Below are 15,000 nucleotides of genomic sequence, written 5' to 3'. Positions count from 1 at the left end.
AAAGATGAATTGCATTTTGAGAAGTTTAATGTGTGTTTTATCAGATTAAGAGTTGAAAAAACCTGAATTTCAAGCTTATTTTGAGAATTCCAACAAGCAAATGGTAGTGATTCAGCGGAGTGACGTACTATGTATATATAGAGAGAGCGTTGCTGGGATTACATAAGAGTGTTTTCACGTGTGGGAGGCAGGAAGTTAGAAGAAGTGATATTTTTGTCGCTCGGAAGATGTCATTCATGTTGCTTCCTCTGTGCTTCTTTTTCCTTACTAGTAAGAATAAATTGCTGATGATTTGCTTTCTCAGCACAACACTCAAATGACGGTCATTTTCTTCCCCTTCGAATGTGTTTGACTCCCTTGGCTTGCAATACAATGCTTAGAAAGTGCTGGAAAAAGAGGCGAGAGCGTGTGGATGGAAGCAGGACAACAACGTCACATGCTGGCAGCTAAGCCGCGAGGAGGCAGTCATGCATGAGTGGCCTTTTGATAATAATAGAAGCACCTGCGATGCTACGCTACATCCTACGCTATGCTGTCTGCTGCGTTTGTGCTGTCGAGTTAGACAAAAAGAACAACGCGACGCAGCCTCCGGTTCTGCTTCCCATGTTGCCGTGGCGACGGGGCCATCTTCAATTCATTGATGGTCTGGCTGACATTTCTCCTTCCACGGCGTGCAGCGTTCGTCATCTTGTCGAGCTCGTTACGCGAACATGGTTGTTTGTAGGTCATCATATTAAAGCGCAGGCTAACACGTCTTTTCCTCTTTATTCCTTTGCATTTCAAATATGCTTATTATTAGGGACCGATGTCCCTTTGGGACAGAGGACCCTATTGTATTTCTAGCGTTTTATTATTATACCGCCGCCTCTTTGAGCTGTAATTTGACCCCCTTAACATGCTTCAAAACTCACCAAATTGGACACACACATCAGGACTGGCGAAAATTGCGATCTAATCAAAAAAACCAAACCCCAAAACTCAAAATTGCGCTCTAGCGCCCCCTAGGAAGAAAACACAGACAAAACTGCCTCTAACTCCCAGTAGGAATGTCGTGGAGACATGAAACAAAAACCTCTATGTAGGTTTCACTTAGACCGGGGGTCGGCAACCCGCAGCTCTAGAGCCGCATGTCTTTAGCGCCGCCCTAGTGGCTCTCTGGAGATTTCTCAAAAATGTATGAAGAATGGAAAAAGATGAGGGGGAAAAAAATCTATTTTTTTGTTTTAGTATGGTTTCTGTAGGAGGACAAACATGACACAAACCTCCCTAATTGTTATAAATCACACTGTTTGTATTAAATATGCTTCACTGATTCAAGTATTTGGCGAGCGCCGTTTTGTCCTACTTATTTTGGCGGTCCTTGAACTCACCGTATAGTTTGTTTACATGTATAACTTTCTCCGACTTTCTAGGACGTGTTTTATGCCACTTTTTCTGTCTCATTTTGTCCACCACACTTTTAACGTCGTGCATGAGTGCACAAAGGTGAGTTTTGTTGATGTTATTGACTTGTGTGAAGTGCTAATCAGACATATTTGGTCACTGCATGACTGCAAGCTAATTGATGCTAACATGCTATTTAGGTTAGCGATATGTACATATTGCATCATTATGCCTCTCTTGTAAGTATATTTGAGGTCATTTGGTTTCCTTTAAGTCCTCTTAATTAAATTTATATCTCATGACACATGTAATATGGCTTTTAATTTTTTGCGGCTCCAGACAGATTTGTTTTTTTATTTTTGGTTCAATATGGCTCTTTCAACATTTTGGGTTGCCGACCCCTGACTTAGACCTATATTTTATACACTGACAACCCCCAGCAAAAATCAACAGGAAGTTTGCAATTCCCCCTTCAAAACAAAAGTTGAGTAAAAACATTCACCTTTTTTCAAACATTATCTCCTCTGAGCTAGGGCTGCAACTAACGATTAATTTGATAATCGATTAATCTGTCGATTATTACTTCGATTAATCGATTAATAATCGGATAAAAGAGACAAACTACATTTCTATCCTATCCAGTATTTTATTGGGGAAAAAAACAGCATTCTGGCATCATACTTATTTTGATTATTGTTTCTCAGCTGTTTGTACATGTTGCAGTTTATAAATAAAGGTTTATTTAAAAAAACAAAAACAAAAAAAAACCTATGCGCATAGCATAGATCCAACGAATGGATGACTAAATTAATCTGCAACTATTTTAATAATCAATTTTAACCGATTTAATCGATTAGTTGTTGCAGCCCTACTCTGAGCGTGTTTGTCTTGTCGGCTTCAAATTAGCACAGGAGAGAGATTGAACCCTTCTGATAAAAAGTTGATGAAAGAGTTGTAATTACTGCTCCGGTTTGGATTTTATGAGCCCTCAAAGTCGGTCCCGTCCATCGCTGCTTGCCGCTTTAATTATTATTATTATTATTTACCTGCCATGCAATAAAAAGTTTCTTGTGTTTTTGTGCTTGCAGGTTGCTTGTTTGAAGACGACTTCTGTGGACCGTATGAGTTCTGTTTCAATGGTAGGAACAGGTTATCATTTGCAATGCTGACCTAGCATTTACATTGTAGAGATGTTGAAGTGTGATGATAGTCTCTCATTTTGAAACAAAGATTAGCACTGTGGATCGCTTTCAACAGTTCACAAATGCTCTTAACATGCGGGGGTAAATGTGTTGCAAGGTAAATGAATGTTAAAATGAACATACACTTTTCAAGCGTAAAACATACACAGCCAATAAGGAAGATTTTTTTTTAGTGGTGTTTCTTTATTCATACCGTATTTTTCGGACTATAAGTCGCAGTTTTTTTTCATAGTTTGGTGCGATTTATACTCAGGAGCGACTTATGTGTGAAATGATTAACACATTACCGTAAAATATCAAATAATATTATTTAGCTCATTCACGTAAGAGACTAGACGTATAAGATTTCATGGGATTTAGCGATTAGGAGTGACAGATTGTTTGGTAAACGTATAGCATGTTCTATCTGTTATAGTTATTTGAATGACTCTTACCATAATATGTTACGTTAACATACCAGGCACGTTCTCAGTTGGTTATTTATGCCTCATATAACGTACACTTATTCAGCCTGTTGTTCACTATTCTTTATTTATTTTAAATTGCCTTTCAAATGTCTATTCTTGGTGTTGGCTTTTATCAAATACATTTCCCCCAAAAATGCGACTTATAGTCCAGTGCGACTTATATATGTTTTTTTCCTTCTTTATTATGCATTTCTGGCCGGTGCGACTTATACTCCGGAGCGACTTAACTCCGAAAAATACGGTAGTTATAACTACCGTATTTTCCGGACTATAAGGAGCACTTAAAATCCTTTAATTTTCTCAAAATTCGACAATGCGCCTTATAACCCGGTGCGCCTAATGTACGGAATAATTTTGGTTGTGCTTACCGATCTCCATATAAGTGTGACCAGTAGATTACCATGAATTGATTAACGTGAACGAGTTGAAAAACTTATTCGGGTGTTACCATTTAGTTGTCAATTGTACGGAATATGTACTGTACTGTGCAATATACTAATAAAAGTCTCAATCAATCAATCAATGGCAGTCAAACATAAGAGATATGTGTAGACTGCAATATGACTCAAGTGAACAACACCAAAATGTTATATGTTCCATTGAAAATATAGAACATTATACATGGCGTTCAAAAATCTATCAAAATGTTTTAGTACGACTTTTGTAAGCTATGAAGCCGCACCGGTTGATGGATTGTACTGTGCTTCAACATACGAGTATTATGGTGTGTGTATAAGGTAAGACATATTATCTGGAGTTTTGTTTCGCAATATTATGCAAAAGCAACTTTTCTTACCTTCTGATACCTGCTGATCTGTATTTGGGATCCGCATAAGTCCTGAAAATGTGCGCGTGTCCGCCTTTGTAGTCTGTGCTGATGACGTAGTCGATAAGCTTCTTCTTTTTCTCAAACTTCTTGTTATGGGACATTCATCCTCCGCTGTTGCCATTTCTAATATAAAGTAGTGTAAAGTTCTTAGTTGTATCTGTCAGTAAACTCGCCATGAAAGCGCTAAAACATACCGGTGCAGTGAGTTTACATTATTCACCCAAGGAACTTTAGTTATTAGAGAGTTCCGGTCGGACGGTTTAACACGGGACACATTTCCGGCGGATGAGGAGATGCTGCTCCGTTATTGATTGAAGTAAAGTCTGAATGTCATTAAAACAGTTAGCTCCATCTTTTGACACTTCTTCCGCCCCCGTCCTTGCACGCTACACCGCTACAACAAAGATGACGGGGAGAAGACGCTGTCGGAGGTGAGCCACGTAAATAAGACCGCCCACAAAACGGCGCATCCTGAAGCGACTGTCAGAAAGCGACTTGAAGATGATCTGTAAAACATCATCCATGCAACATTTTGACCAAAGAACCACCATTACATGTTATGTAGACCACAAGGAAGTCTTTTACATTCATAAAAATAAAATATGACTCCTTTAATGTGCCCTATAATCCGGTGCGGTGCGCCTTATATATGGAAAAAAAAGATAAAAAAATAGACCATTCATCAGCAGTGCGCCCTATAATCCGGTGCGCCCTATGGTCCAGAAAATACAGTACTATTAGGTATGATTAAAACAGTACAGCAATTTGACAATGTGCTCTGAGTGTGTGCTTTTACTGCCATCTCGTGTCTACTTCCAAGCCTGCGTGGCAAAAAAAAGAGTAAAACATCAATACAGGATATGTTTTCCAGTTTTTGTTACCATCCTGTGCTTTTTGAGGTTACAAAGAACACTGACAACATTGATAACTCATTCAGAAAATCACAAGACGATTCAATGTTGTTGTAAAAAAAAAAAGCAGCCTCAAAACATCGCAGTTTTTGCTGCAACGTTTTGAAAAAGCCGCGGCGAATCAAGTATTTTGTACGTGTGATTGTACAGCTAACAACATATATTGTCGCCTTAGGGGAGAGTAAGTAACAGATAAAGTTATGCGTTTTTTGTTCGGGCTCTGTGATTCGTTGTGACGCACCTGGAATGATTGTTGATTGTTGTTGGGTGTTAACTTAGCTTTATTTTTTGGTTCGCACGTGAATAAGACTCGTTCTCTTCGTCAACCGTTGTCACACTGATTTGCTGGCTGTTTCTCGCAAATTGAAGCACACATTTACTCAGATTATATTGGGGACATTTTTGTCCTGTGAGGTACATTTTTCCTCTATTTTTTGGGCCATAAAACTTTGGTTGTATTACTCAGAATGGAAAGATTTTTAATGAGAGGGTTTTTTCATGTTCGATTTTAATATTTTATTTTATTTTCTTTTTACTTTTTTTGCTCAAATCTTTCAATCAACTTCAGTCTTAAATAAAAAATAATATTTTTTTGAATTTTTTTTTTTGGCCTAACATGAGTTTCATCCAAACAGGCTGAAGTACCAGGTGTAAAGATCACGCCTAAACATGCACAAGATTAGTAATTGAATTAATTTTGATGCATTGTTATATTTTTTGTAAGGTCAAATTACACATTTTATAGCAATTTAGTAGGATAAGAACAAAAAGTCCCAATTTTAATTATGATCATGCATCTTCTAATTGCATGGTTTCATTTTGGAGAAAAAGAGTACAAATTGTCATATTTACTGTTTGGAATTAGATGGGACTATTTTGGTCAAGTGTTTCTCATAGGACATTGACGCGGTGGTAGGTAGGTGGGTGGGTGTTATGTGATGACGTAACAGTCGATGCCAGCCAAAAATAAAACAATGCATCAAAATAAGTTGTACTACTATTATTTTGTACATTTATGCCTGATCTTTACCCCAGTACCTCAGCCCTTTAACATTTACAATATGAATAATATCTCATATTATGCAAATCTTTCAAAAATAAAAAAATACATAACTGGATCAAATGGTTAAAATGAAAAAAAATTTAAAAAATTAAAATTAAGAAAGATTTAAACTTATTGAGGGATTTGAGCCCAAAAACTCTCGGACTTTTTTGTCCTATTGCTATTAAATGAAGTATTCTCGTGAGAGTTAAGCAGGCTGATGGGCCTCTCACTATGCAGAGCAGCAATGTCACCTATCGTCCGGAGTTGGAACTACATGCCAGTCAGGAAGCCCTATAATGATGCGTTTGTGAGCCCGGACAACCTGCTGGCATCACATCTTCCATGGCGGTTCAAATGTAGACGGTTTTTTTTAGTTTGTTTTTTTAAATTGATGGTACCCTAATGCCAAATTAGAAAAAAAAAGAAAGAAAAATATGTGTACTAGTTGGAAAATGACTAAACTGATAATACCGAAAATGAATGGGAATCAGGAAATAATGTTTAATATGGAAATATCCGATAGGAACAGTTACAGTTGAATGCAGCATTGAAGGCTGCCAGGAATACTGGCAGCTTTTGCATGCAGTGGCAGTTCCAAGACACTAGATGGCAGTAGTGTATAAACTACAGAGCTTTAGAGGATATGAATGAATGAATGAATGGAAACATACATTGCATTGAAGTATGGTTAAAAAAAAACCCTAACTAATGATATTGATGTACAACATTTTGAAGCAATTACCACATTCCTGTTACTCTCAACGAGACTCTTGCCCCAGGTGCTTTCTTTTGACTGCATCTTTCTTAAGGACAGACATTTTTATTTTGATCCAGTCAAACAGAACCTTTTTTTTTTTTTTTTTTTAAACCAAAGTACTGGTTGTATTTGCTAATCAAAAAAAAAAAAGATTGCATGAAACAATTAGTTTTGTTTGCCTTTCTTCAAGTTTTGATTACAAATCTTTATTTTTGGTTCGAAACACTTATTTTTTTCTGAATAACATGTTGGAAGCCTTTTTATTGGTCAGTCTGGAATGATGGCATGACAACTGATTACTTGCACCCTCACATGATTAGAAGGGTATAGCCTCATATGACTTGAAGTACGAATTCAATGGAATTGATCCAGGATCTCTTCTTTGTTCTCCCAGGTGATTATTATAAATGCGGCATAAATCTACCACAAAGACGAATAATAACTTGATTAGTCAAGTCAGGATTTTCTAGTCTTGTCATCAGAGGTGGGCAGAGTAGCCAAAAATGGTACTTAAGTAAGAGTACCGTTACTTTGGGGCAGGCACTTTTGCATAATATACTAGTTGCTATGGTAATCTAATTAGTTACTATGGTAATCTAAGTCACAGCAGCTCAGACGAGGCACCAGGCAGTGTGGGTGGGGAGCGTTTCCACAGAGTGTCAGCCTCAAATGTGGGTGTCAGGGACAGACGCGGAAGGAGATTTTTACAACAAAGTTCTAAAGCTTATTGATATCTCAGATGTATCAGATTGTAGGTGTTTTTTTTTTTTACCCTTTACGTTCATATTTCGCTGTGTTTGTTGCATTTTTGTTGTGTTTCGCTTGATTGTAAAAATGTCCAGGGGGGGGGCTTGACGTTCATATGTTGTCAATATTCAGTGTTTTATCGGACATAGCTAATATTGTAAATCCCACATTCTTTGTTTTCATGTACATTCTGGGTGTCTCATTCAGTAAAAAACATACAATTCCATTCTGTTTTTTAAGGCGGTCTGTCATAAAGTTTTTAGCTTTCAATCAGACATTATTGTGAGGTTGTGTATTAGCGTTCCTAAACATCAGATATACCGGCCCACTGACACATTTTTTTCTCTAAATTTGGCCCCTCGAGTCAAAATAATTGCCCAGGCCTGGTTTATGATGTCTGACACTGGGACTTTCAGATTTTTATGTATATGTTTTTTTTTTCTAAATTACAATGGACTTTGTTGTATGTACCTTGAACCTGCCGGGGACTACAGATGGAAACTAGATTCTGGCTATAATTTAACATTTTATGTCTATTAATGTGCATTTTTCCATGGAACAAATACAGATTTTTGGCAAATTCCAGTCTACGAATTCCAGTATAAAGGCCTACTGAAACCCACTACTACCGACCACGCAGTCTGATAGTTTATATATCAATGATGAAATCTTAACATTGCAACACATGCCAATACGGCCGGGTTAACTTATAAAGTGCAATTTTAAATTTCCCGGGAAACTTCCGGTTGAAAACGTCTATGTATGATGACGTTTGCGCGTGACATCAATGGTTGAAGCGGAAGTATTGGGACACATTGTATCCCAATACAAACAGCTCTGTTTTCATCGCAAAATTCCACAGTATTCTGGACATCTGTGTTGGTGAATCTTTTGCAATTTGTTTAATGAACAATGGAGACTGCAAAGAAGAAAGCTGTAGGTGGGATCGGTGCATTAGCGGCTGGCTGCAGCAACACAACCAGGAGGACTTTGACTTGGATAGCAGACGTGCTATCCGACGCTAGCCGCCGACCGCATCGATGATCGGGTGAAGTCCTTCGTCGCGCCGTCGATCGCTGGAACGCAGGTGAGCACGGGTGTTGATGAGCAGATGAGGGCTGGCGTAGGTGGATAGCTAATGTTTTTAGCATAGCTCTGTCGAGATCCCGTTGCTAAGTTAGCTTCAATGTCGTCGTTAGCAACAGCATTGCTAGGCTTCGCCAGGCGGTACAGCATTAACCGTGTGGTTACATGTCCAGAGTTTGGTAGTATTGTTGATCTTCTGTCTATCCTTCCAGTCAGGGGCTTATTTTTTTTGTTTCTATCTGCATTTAAGCACGATGCTATCACGTTAGCTCCGTAGCTAAAGTGCTTCGCCGATGTATTGTGGTGGAGATAAAAGTCACTGTGAATGTCCATTTCGCGTTTTCGACTCTCATTTTCAAGAGGATATAGTATCCGAGGTGGTTTAAAATACAAATCCGTGATCCACAATAGAAAAAGGAGAAAGTGTGGAATCCAATGAGCCCTTGTACCTAAGTTACGGTCAGAGCGAAAAAAAGATACGTTCTGCACTGCACTCTAGTCCTTCACTCTCACTTTCCTCATCCACAAATCTTTCATCCTCGCTCAAATTAATGGTGTAATCGTCGCTTTCTCGGTACGAATCTCTCTCGCTGCATTGTAAACAATGGGAAAATGTGAGGAGTCCTTCCTCCGGTGACGTCACGCTACTTCCGGTAGGGGAAAGGCTTTTTTTTTATCAGCGACCAAAAGTTGCGAACTTTATCGTCGTTGTTCTCTACTAAATCCTTTCAGCAAAAATATGGCAATATCGCGAAATGATCAACTATGACACACAGAATGGATCTGCTATCCCCGTTTAAATAAAAAAAATTCATTTCAGTAGGCCTTTAATTACATGCTCAACATCGGTGCTCATGTACACTGAGAGCTGTTCCTAATGATGTGACCACGTCACCAGTCGCATGACAGCCATGTGTTCTGCATTGCAAACAAGCGTAGACGCCATTGTCTTTTTGCAGATGGAGTGTTTGGAAGGTGTCAGGAGCTGACTGCTGCCCAGCCGCTCAACACCTACGATGTTTCTTCTTCCAGCCTGAACAGACTCACCATGCTCCTGCACAAACTGGCTCTCAGAGGTACACACTGCACCTTTTTCTAGGATCTACTACCTTATCTTTCTGGCTATCATGTTTCGGACACGTGGACTGCATGTGAGACCACCAGTCGGCAGTAGTCACCTCTACATTGATGGTTCTGGAACCAGCCAGAGCTGAAATCTTGCTGCTGCTTCCAAATGGAGCTTTTGGTGGAAAATGATGCACATGATATGACTTATGAGAAATTCAGACGAGCACAAAACACAGGAAGAAGTTACCTGTGTGAGGCGTTAGTAATGGAGATGCCATCGCCTTATCGGCAACATTTTCATTTTGTACCTTTTTGACAGTGGTGGGTTAGTTACTGAAAACCAGTAACTAGTTACAGTTATTAGTTACTTTATTTCAAAAGTAACTCAGTTACTTACACCAAAAAGTAATGCGTTACTGTGAAAAGTGACTATTTAGTTACTTTTTTTTTTTTTCTTTTTTTTTAAGGCTCCCATTAATGCCCTTTTAGCCTTAATTTCAGTACTGTTATTGCACTGGAGAATAATACAATCTGTTGATCAACTTGACATGCATTTGCATCACTGAACTCTGATAAGCAATGTGGTCTACATACAACACACAAAGACAAAGATATGTTTTGAAGGGCCAATTTATTTCAGGCCAGAACAAATTGACAAAACTATTTTAAATAACTTTAACTTTAAGTAGATAGGATCTTTGATCCAAGACACAACTTACATTTAACTAAAATGTTATTTTCTTTGTGCTCGACAAAAGAAAAGTATTGAGAATATCTCCGTGTTAAGAAACTCGACTTCTGGCTTCGCCATGATGTCTTGTTAGTTGTTATGAGAGTAGCGTATGTGTGTGTGTGTGTGTGGCCCTTTAAGATATGACAGCATGTGAGGTGAGTGACGTCAGTGAGTGAGTGGGCGAGAGAGGTGAGGGACCGGCGACAGTGAGTGTGTGCAGGTGATCTAGCTTGGTGGATGGCTGCGTCCAATAAAGTCACAAAGTTGCAACAAACCGCCGGGCTCGTCATTCACCCTCAGCTGTAAAGACCCTCTTCCGGGTAAAGTGAAGGTTGTTAGCGCCGAAGTACATAGGCCCTGCAGTGTTTCCCATAAACTGCCAAGATACCTGTGGCGGTGGGGGCGTGGCCATGGGCGTGACTATGGGCGTGGTCACCATGACATCATCGAGTAATTTGCATAATTCACTACAATGATATGATTTTCTCTAAAAAGGCTAAAAAAATGTATACTTACTAATTAATAATAACAGTTTTGTTTTAAACGTCCATCCATCCATTTTACAATATAATTACAACACTTTATGTACATATTTATATACAGATTTGAACAATAAGTTATTCACTGAAATATATTTATTAATTGTGGTTCTTACAAAAAATATATCTTATAAAAATATAAAAGCTAAAATGTCTCTTAAAGCTCTGCCCCTTTAATTAGTGCATACTAAATAATTTAACTTTAGCCTACTACTACAACCATATTATTTACCAGCAACATAAAGTGAAACAGAGGCAGAGGTGTCCTGCCACAGTCAGGAACAAATAAATAGAAAACAGTAGTGGTGGTAGATAGACACAAAGCTTCATCAAACATCTGATCCACTGAACAAAGAGCTCCAAAAATCTTGATCCTACACTTCTTTTTTGTAAAGTAAATCTGAACAGCCGATACGGGCATCTACATCAACTATATGATTTGCCTGAGAAGCTGGACAGGACAAAAAATAAAATAAAAAATAAAGTTTTTTTTTGTGGCGGCCTTAATTCTTTCGTTGCGGGCCGCCACAAATAAATGAATGTGTGGGAAACACTGCCCTGGAGGAACGTCTCCCCTGCGCCCCTCAACTACGGTCTGGGAGCCCCCACCCGGCCCCCACCCACACAAAGCACGCCTTTTCTTTTTATTGTGACACAGAAGGACGACACCGCAGCGCTCCAACAAAACACACTCAGATCTTCTGTTTCTAGCCGATACTGCGTTGTTTTACGTTATTTTTTATGTAGTAACGCATCATGTAGTAACGGTAACTGAGTTACTGAATCTAAAAGATAACGCGTTAGATTACTAGTTACCACCGAAAATAACGGCGTTACAGTGCTTATTGAGCTATGAGGTGACAGCAGATGTGAGTAAAGGAGCCAAAAATTGTACTCGAGTAAGAGTACCGTTACTTTAGAGCAGGTGTGTCCAAACTATAGCCCGCGGGCCATGTGCGGTCCGCCAGCGTCTTCAAATTGGCCCGCGAGACAGCTTGAGTTCAATAAACAATTTGACTGTGTGCGGTGTGTCCATACCTTGTACAAATACCCAATGGTCTGATTGCTGGCATTTTGCTGCCACCAAGTGGCCAACGAAAGTAACTTTTCAAGTCGGTGGAGTGTAGCATTTACCTACAGTACAGGCCAAAAGTTTGGACACACCTTCTTATTTCAATGCGTTTTCTATATTTTCATGACTGTTTACATTGTAGGTTGTCACTGAAGGCATCAAAACTATGACACCTGTGAAGTGAAAACCCTTTCAGGTGACTACCCCTTGAAGCTCATTGAGAGAATGCCAAGAGTGTGCAAAGCAGTTATCAGAGCAAAGGGTGGCTATTTTGAAGAAAATTGAGTTAGAGTTTTTTTGTTAAGTACATAACTCCACATGTGTTCGTTCATAGTTTTGATGTGACAATCTACAATGTAAATAGTAGAGATGTCCGATAATGGCTTTTTTGCCGATTTCCGATATTACGATATTGTCCAACTCTTAATTACCGATTCCGATATCAACCGATACCGATATATACAGTCGTGGAATTAACACATTATTATACCTAATATGGCACTGCCATATTTATTATTGAAGTCACAAAGTGCATTGTTTTTTTAACATGCCTCAAAACAGCAGCTTGGAATTTGGGACATGCTCTCCCGGAGATAATCCTGATACCCACTACAACTATGGGAAATACTATACTTTGACTTTCACAAAGTGCATTATTTTTTAATTTTTTTTAAACATGCCTCAAAACAACAGCTACAAAAACAATGAAGGCACACAGCTTCAGTCCAGAGTATACTAGAGTAATAAAGTAAACAATAACATAGTCCTCATTTAGTGCAAGACTGCCTGGCCTACTGTATAACAGGGAATTATAAACTGGGCTCATCCATCTTCCGCTTGTATTCATCGTGTATCTCCTTATGATTCTTGAAGAGGTGGGAGATCAAATTGCTCGTCTTGGTTCCTCCTCGCATAACCAACTTTTTGCAGACATTACAAATTGCCAGTTTTTTTATCCGTCAAACACACTTTAAAATAATCCCAAACCATAGACATGGTGTCGTTAGTCAGTCACCGAGCTCGCTGGCTTGTTAGCCACGGCTACAGCACCGGCAACAACACACTCTTGTTGTTGTTATGCTCCGCTCGCGGCGGTTTGATGAGGTCATCAAGCGTCGCCAGTAAACCTCTCATGCTGCAGTCGTCAACTCCTGTGTTGTGTGTGGGTGAGGGGAGAGGGGAGGGGCTGCTGACTGGGATATGTACCGCTCCGTACAGCGGCGTTTTAAAAAGTCATTAATTTTACCTTTTGAAACCGATACCTATAATTTCCGATATTACATTTTAAAGCATGTATCTGCCGATATTATTGGACATCTCTAGTAAATAGTCATGAAAATAATGAAAACTCATTGAATGAGAAGGTGTGTCCAAACGTTTGGCCTGTACTGTATATAACCCAAACCAAACAACCTTCCCAAGTCACTGTGTAGCACTTGAACCACAGAGCTTGGTGCACTGATGACGCCTACATGTCAGAGAAAACTGACTTCCATACTTGTAATATAGGTTTGTTTATACGATTTTCCAAAAGCCAAACTCGATAGCCAAATGATTTGAGAAATCAGACTAATTTAGTGCATAGAAATGTCGCACGTGTGGATATTATTTTCTCTCCTGATTTATTAATTGAATTGCTCATTTCCTCTTAGCTGGTGACTCTCTGTTGTAACGCAGTTCCAGTTGGAGAGTACAAAATCATTTATTCTTTTGTTGTTTTAAGCTAGCTTAGTGTCGCTGTTAGAATATTTTGACCAATTATCCACGTTTGTCCCCACTACATTTCTAGAACTGTCTCCATTACTTTATTCAACATGCATAAGTAATCTATATTTAAAAAGTGTGTCTATCGATTAAGAATCATCCACGTTCCAATTGAGATGCATCCAAGAATGGATCATTTTCCCGCCTCATGATGCGGCAAGTTGAATGTCGCGGACACGTCTGTTACTGGATACTTTCTAATACGCTATGCCCTTGGATACTTTGTATGTCTAAGTCAGGGGTTGGCAACCCAAAACATTGAAAGAGCCTTATTGGACCAAAAATACAAAAAACTAATCTGTCTGGAGCCGCAAAATATGTGTATATTTTGTGTATATCGCCTTGTTTACTGTAAATATTCTCTACAAAATGTGTTTTTTCAAACGTCTGGAACGGATTTGTTTTGCTTTTCGTACATCTTGGCCTTACCTTTTGCAGGGCTGACATGGCAAGATGACCTCACCCAGCAGGTGATCTCCAGGGAGCTCTCCAAGCTGAGGAGCGTGCCCCTCGGCCATCCGGCGTCGGCGCCCCTCGTGCCCTACGGCGGGGCCGCAGACAGGAAGGTGACGCCCGGGCAGGCGGCGCTGAGCCGCAACCTACAGCAGCTCCTGAAAGGCGTCCACTTCCTGCCAGTCCAGCAGGACACAGGTGGCACTCAGGTAAGCAGTGCCATCATTTGTGGAGTGAACAACTCGGCTGATTATGTGTCATATTTGATAGAGAGGTGATCAATAACAACTGCTGAAGCCTATCCAACAGTTCATAAATGCTTTTATTAGTTGTGATTAGTGTTGTCCCGATACCAATATTTTAGTACCGGTACCAAAATCTATTTTGGTACTTTTTCTCAATAAAGGGTACCACAAAAAATTGCATAATATTATTATTTTAACAAAAAAAAAATCATACGGTACATTAAACATATGTTTCTTATTGCAAATTTGTCCTTAAATAAAATAGTGAACATACGAGAAAACTTTTATTTTATTAGCATGTAAGCAAACAAAGGCTCCTAATTTAGCTGCTGCGTCCTTTTCCATTCTATTATTTTGTCAAAAATGATTAGGGACAAGTGGTAGAAAATTAATTATTAATCTGCTTGTTCATTTACTGTTAATATCTGCTTACTTTCTCTTTTGACATGTTCTATCTACACTTTTGTTAAAATGTAATAATCACTTATTCTTCTGTTGTTTGGATGCTTTACATTAGTTTTGGATGATACCACAAATTTGGGTATCAATTCGATACCATTGGTCATAATTGAAGTCCTCATGTGTCCAGGGACGTATTTCCTGAGTTTATAAACATAATATACATTTTTTTAAAAACGAAAGGAGATGTTGTGATGCTAAAAAATATTGATATAATCATAGTAGTATCGACTAGATAAG

The 15,000-nt window shown here is 39.0% G+C and overlaps 1 protein-coding gene across 2 annotated transcripts in view; it reads left to right on the top strand.

Annotated features, from left to right (window-relative positions):
• Positions 1–15,000, top strand: part of ptprn2 (protein tyrosine phosphatase receptor type N2) — a 379,044-nt gene that overhangs the window by 15,847 nt on the left and 348,197 nt on the right. For both annotated transcript variants that reach the window (XM_062021618.1, XM_062021619.1), the window contains exons 2-4: positions 2,472–2,522; positions 9,387–9,503; positions 14,042–14,265. In XM_062021618.1, the coding sequence (XP_061877602.1) occupies positions 2,472–2,522; positions 9,387–9,503; positions 14,042–14,265 (392 nt within the window). The remainder of the gene's footprint in view (positions 1–2,471; positions 2,523–9,386; positions 9,504–14,041; positions 14,266–15,000) is intronic.

The sequence above is a fragment of the Entelurus aequoreus genome, linkage group LG15 (genome assembly GCF_033978785.1).
Source record: "Entelurus aequoreus isolate RoL-2023_Sb linkage group LG15, RoL_Eaeq_v1.1, whole genome shotgun sequence".
Taxonomy (NCBI): Eukaryota; Metazoa; Chordata; class Actinopteri; order Syngnathiformes; family Syngnathidae; genus Entelurus; species Entelurus aequoreus.
Note: the sequence above shows the minus strand (reverse complement) of the source record. Positions and strands in the feature narration are given on the sequence as shown.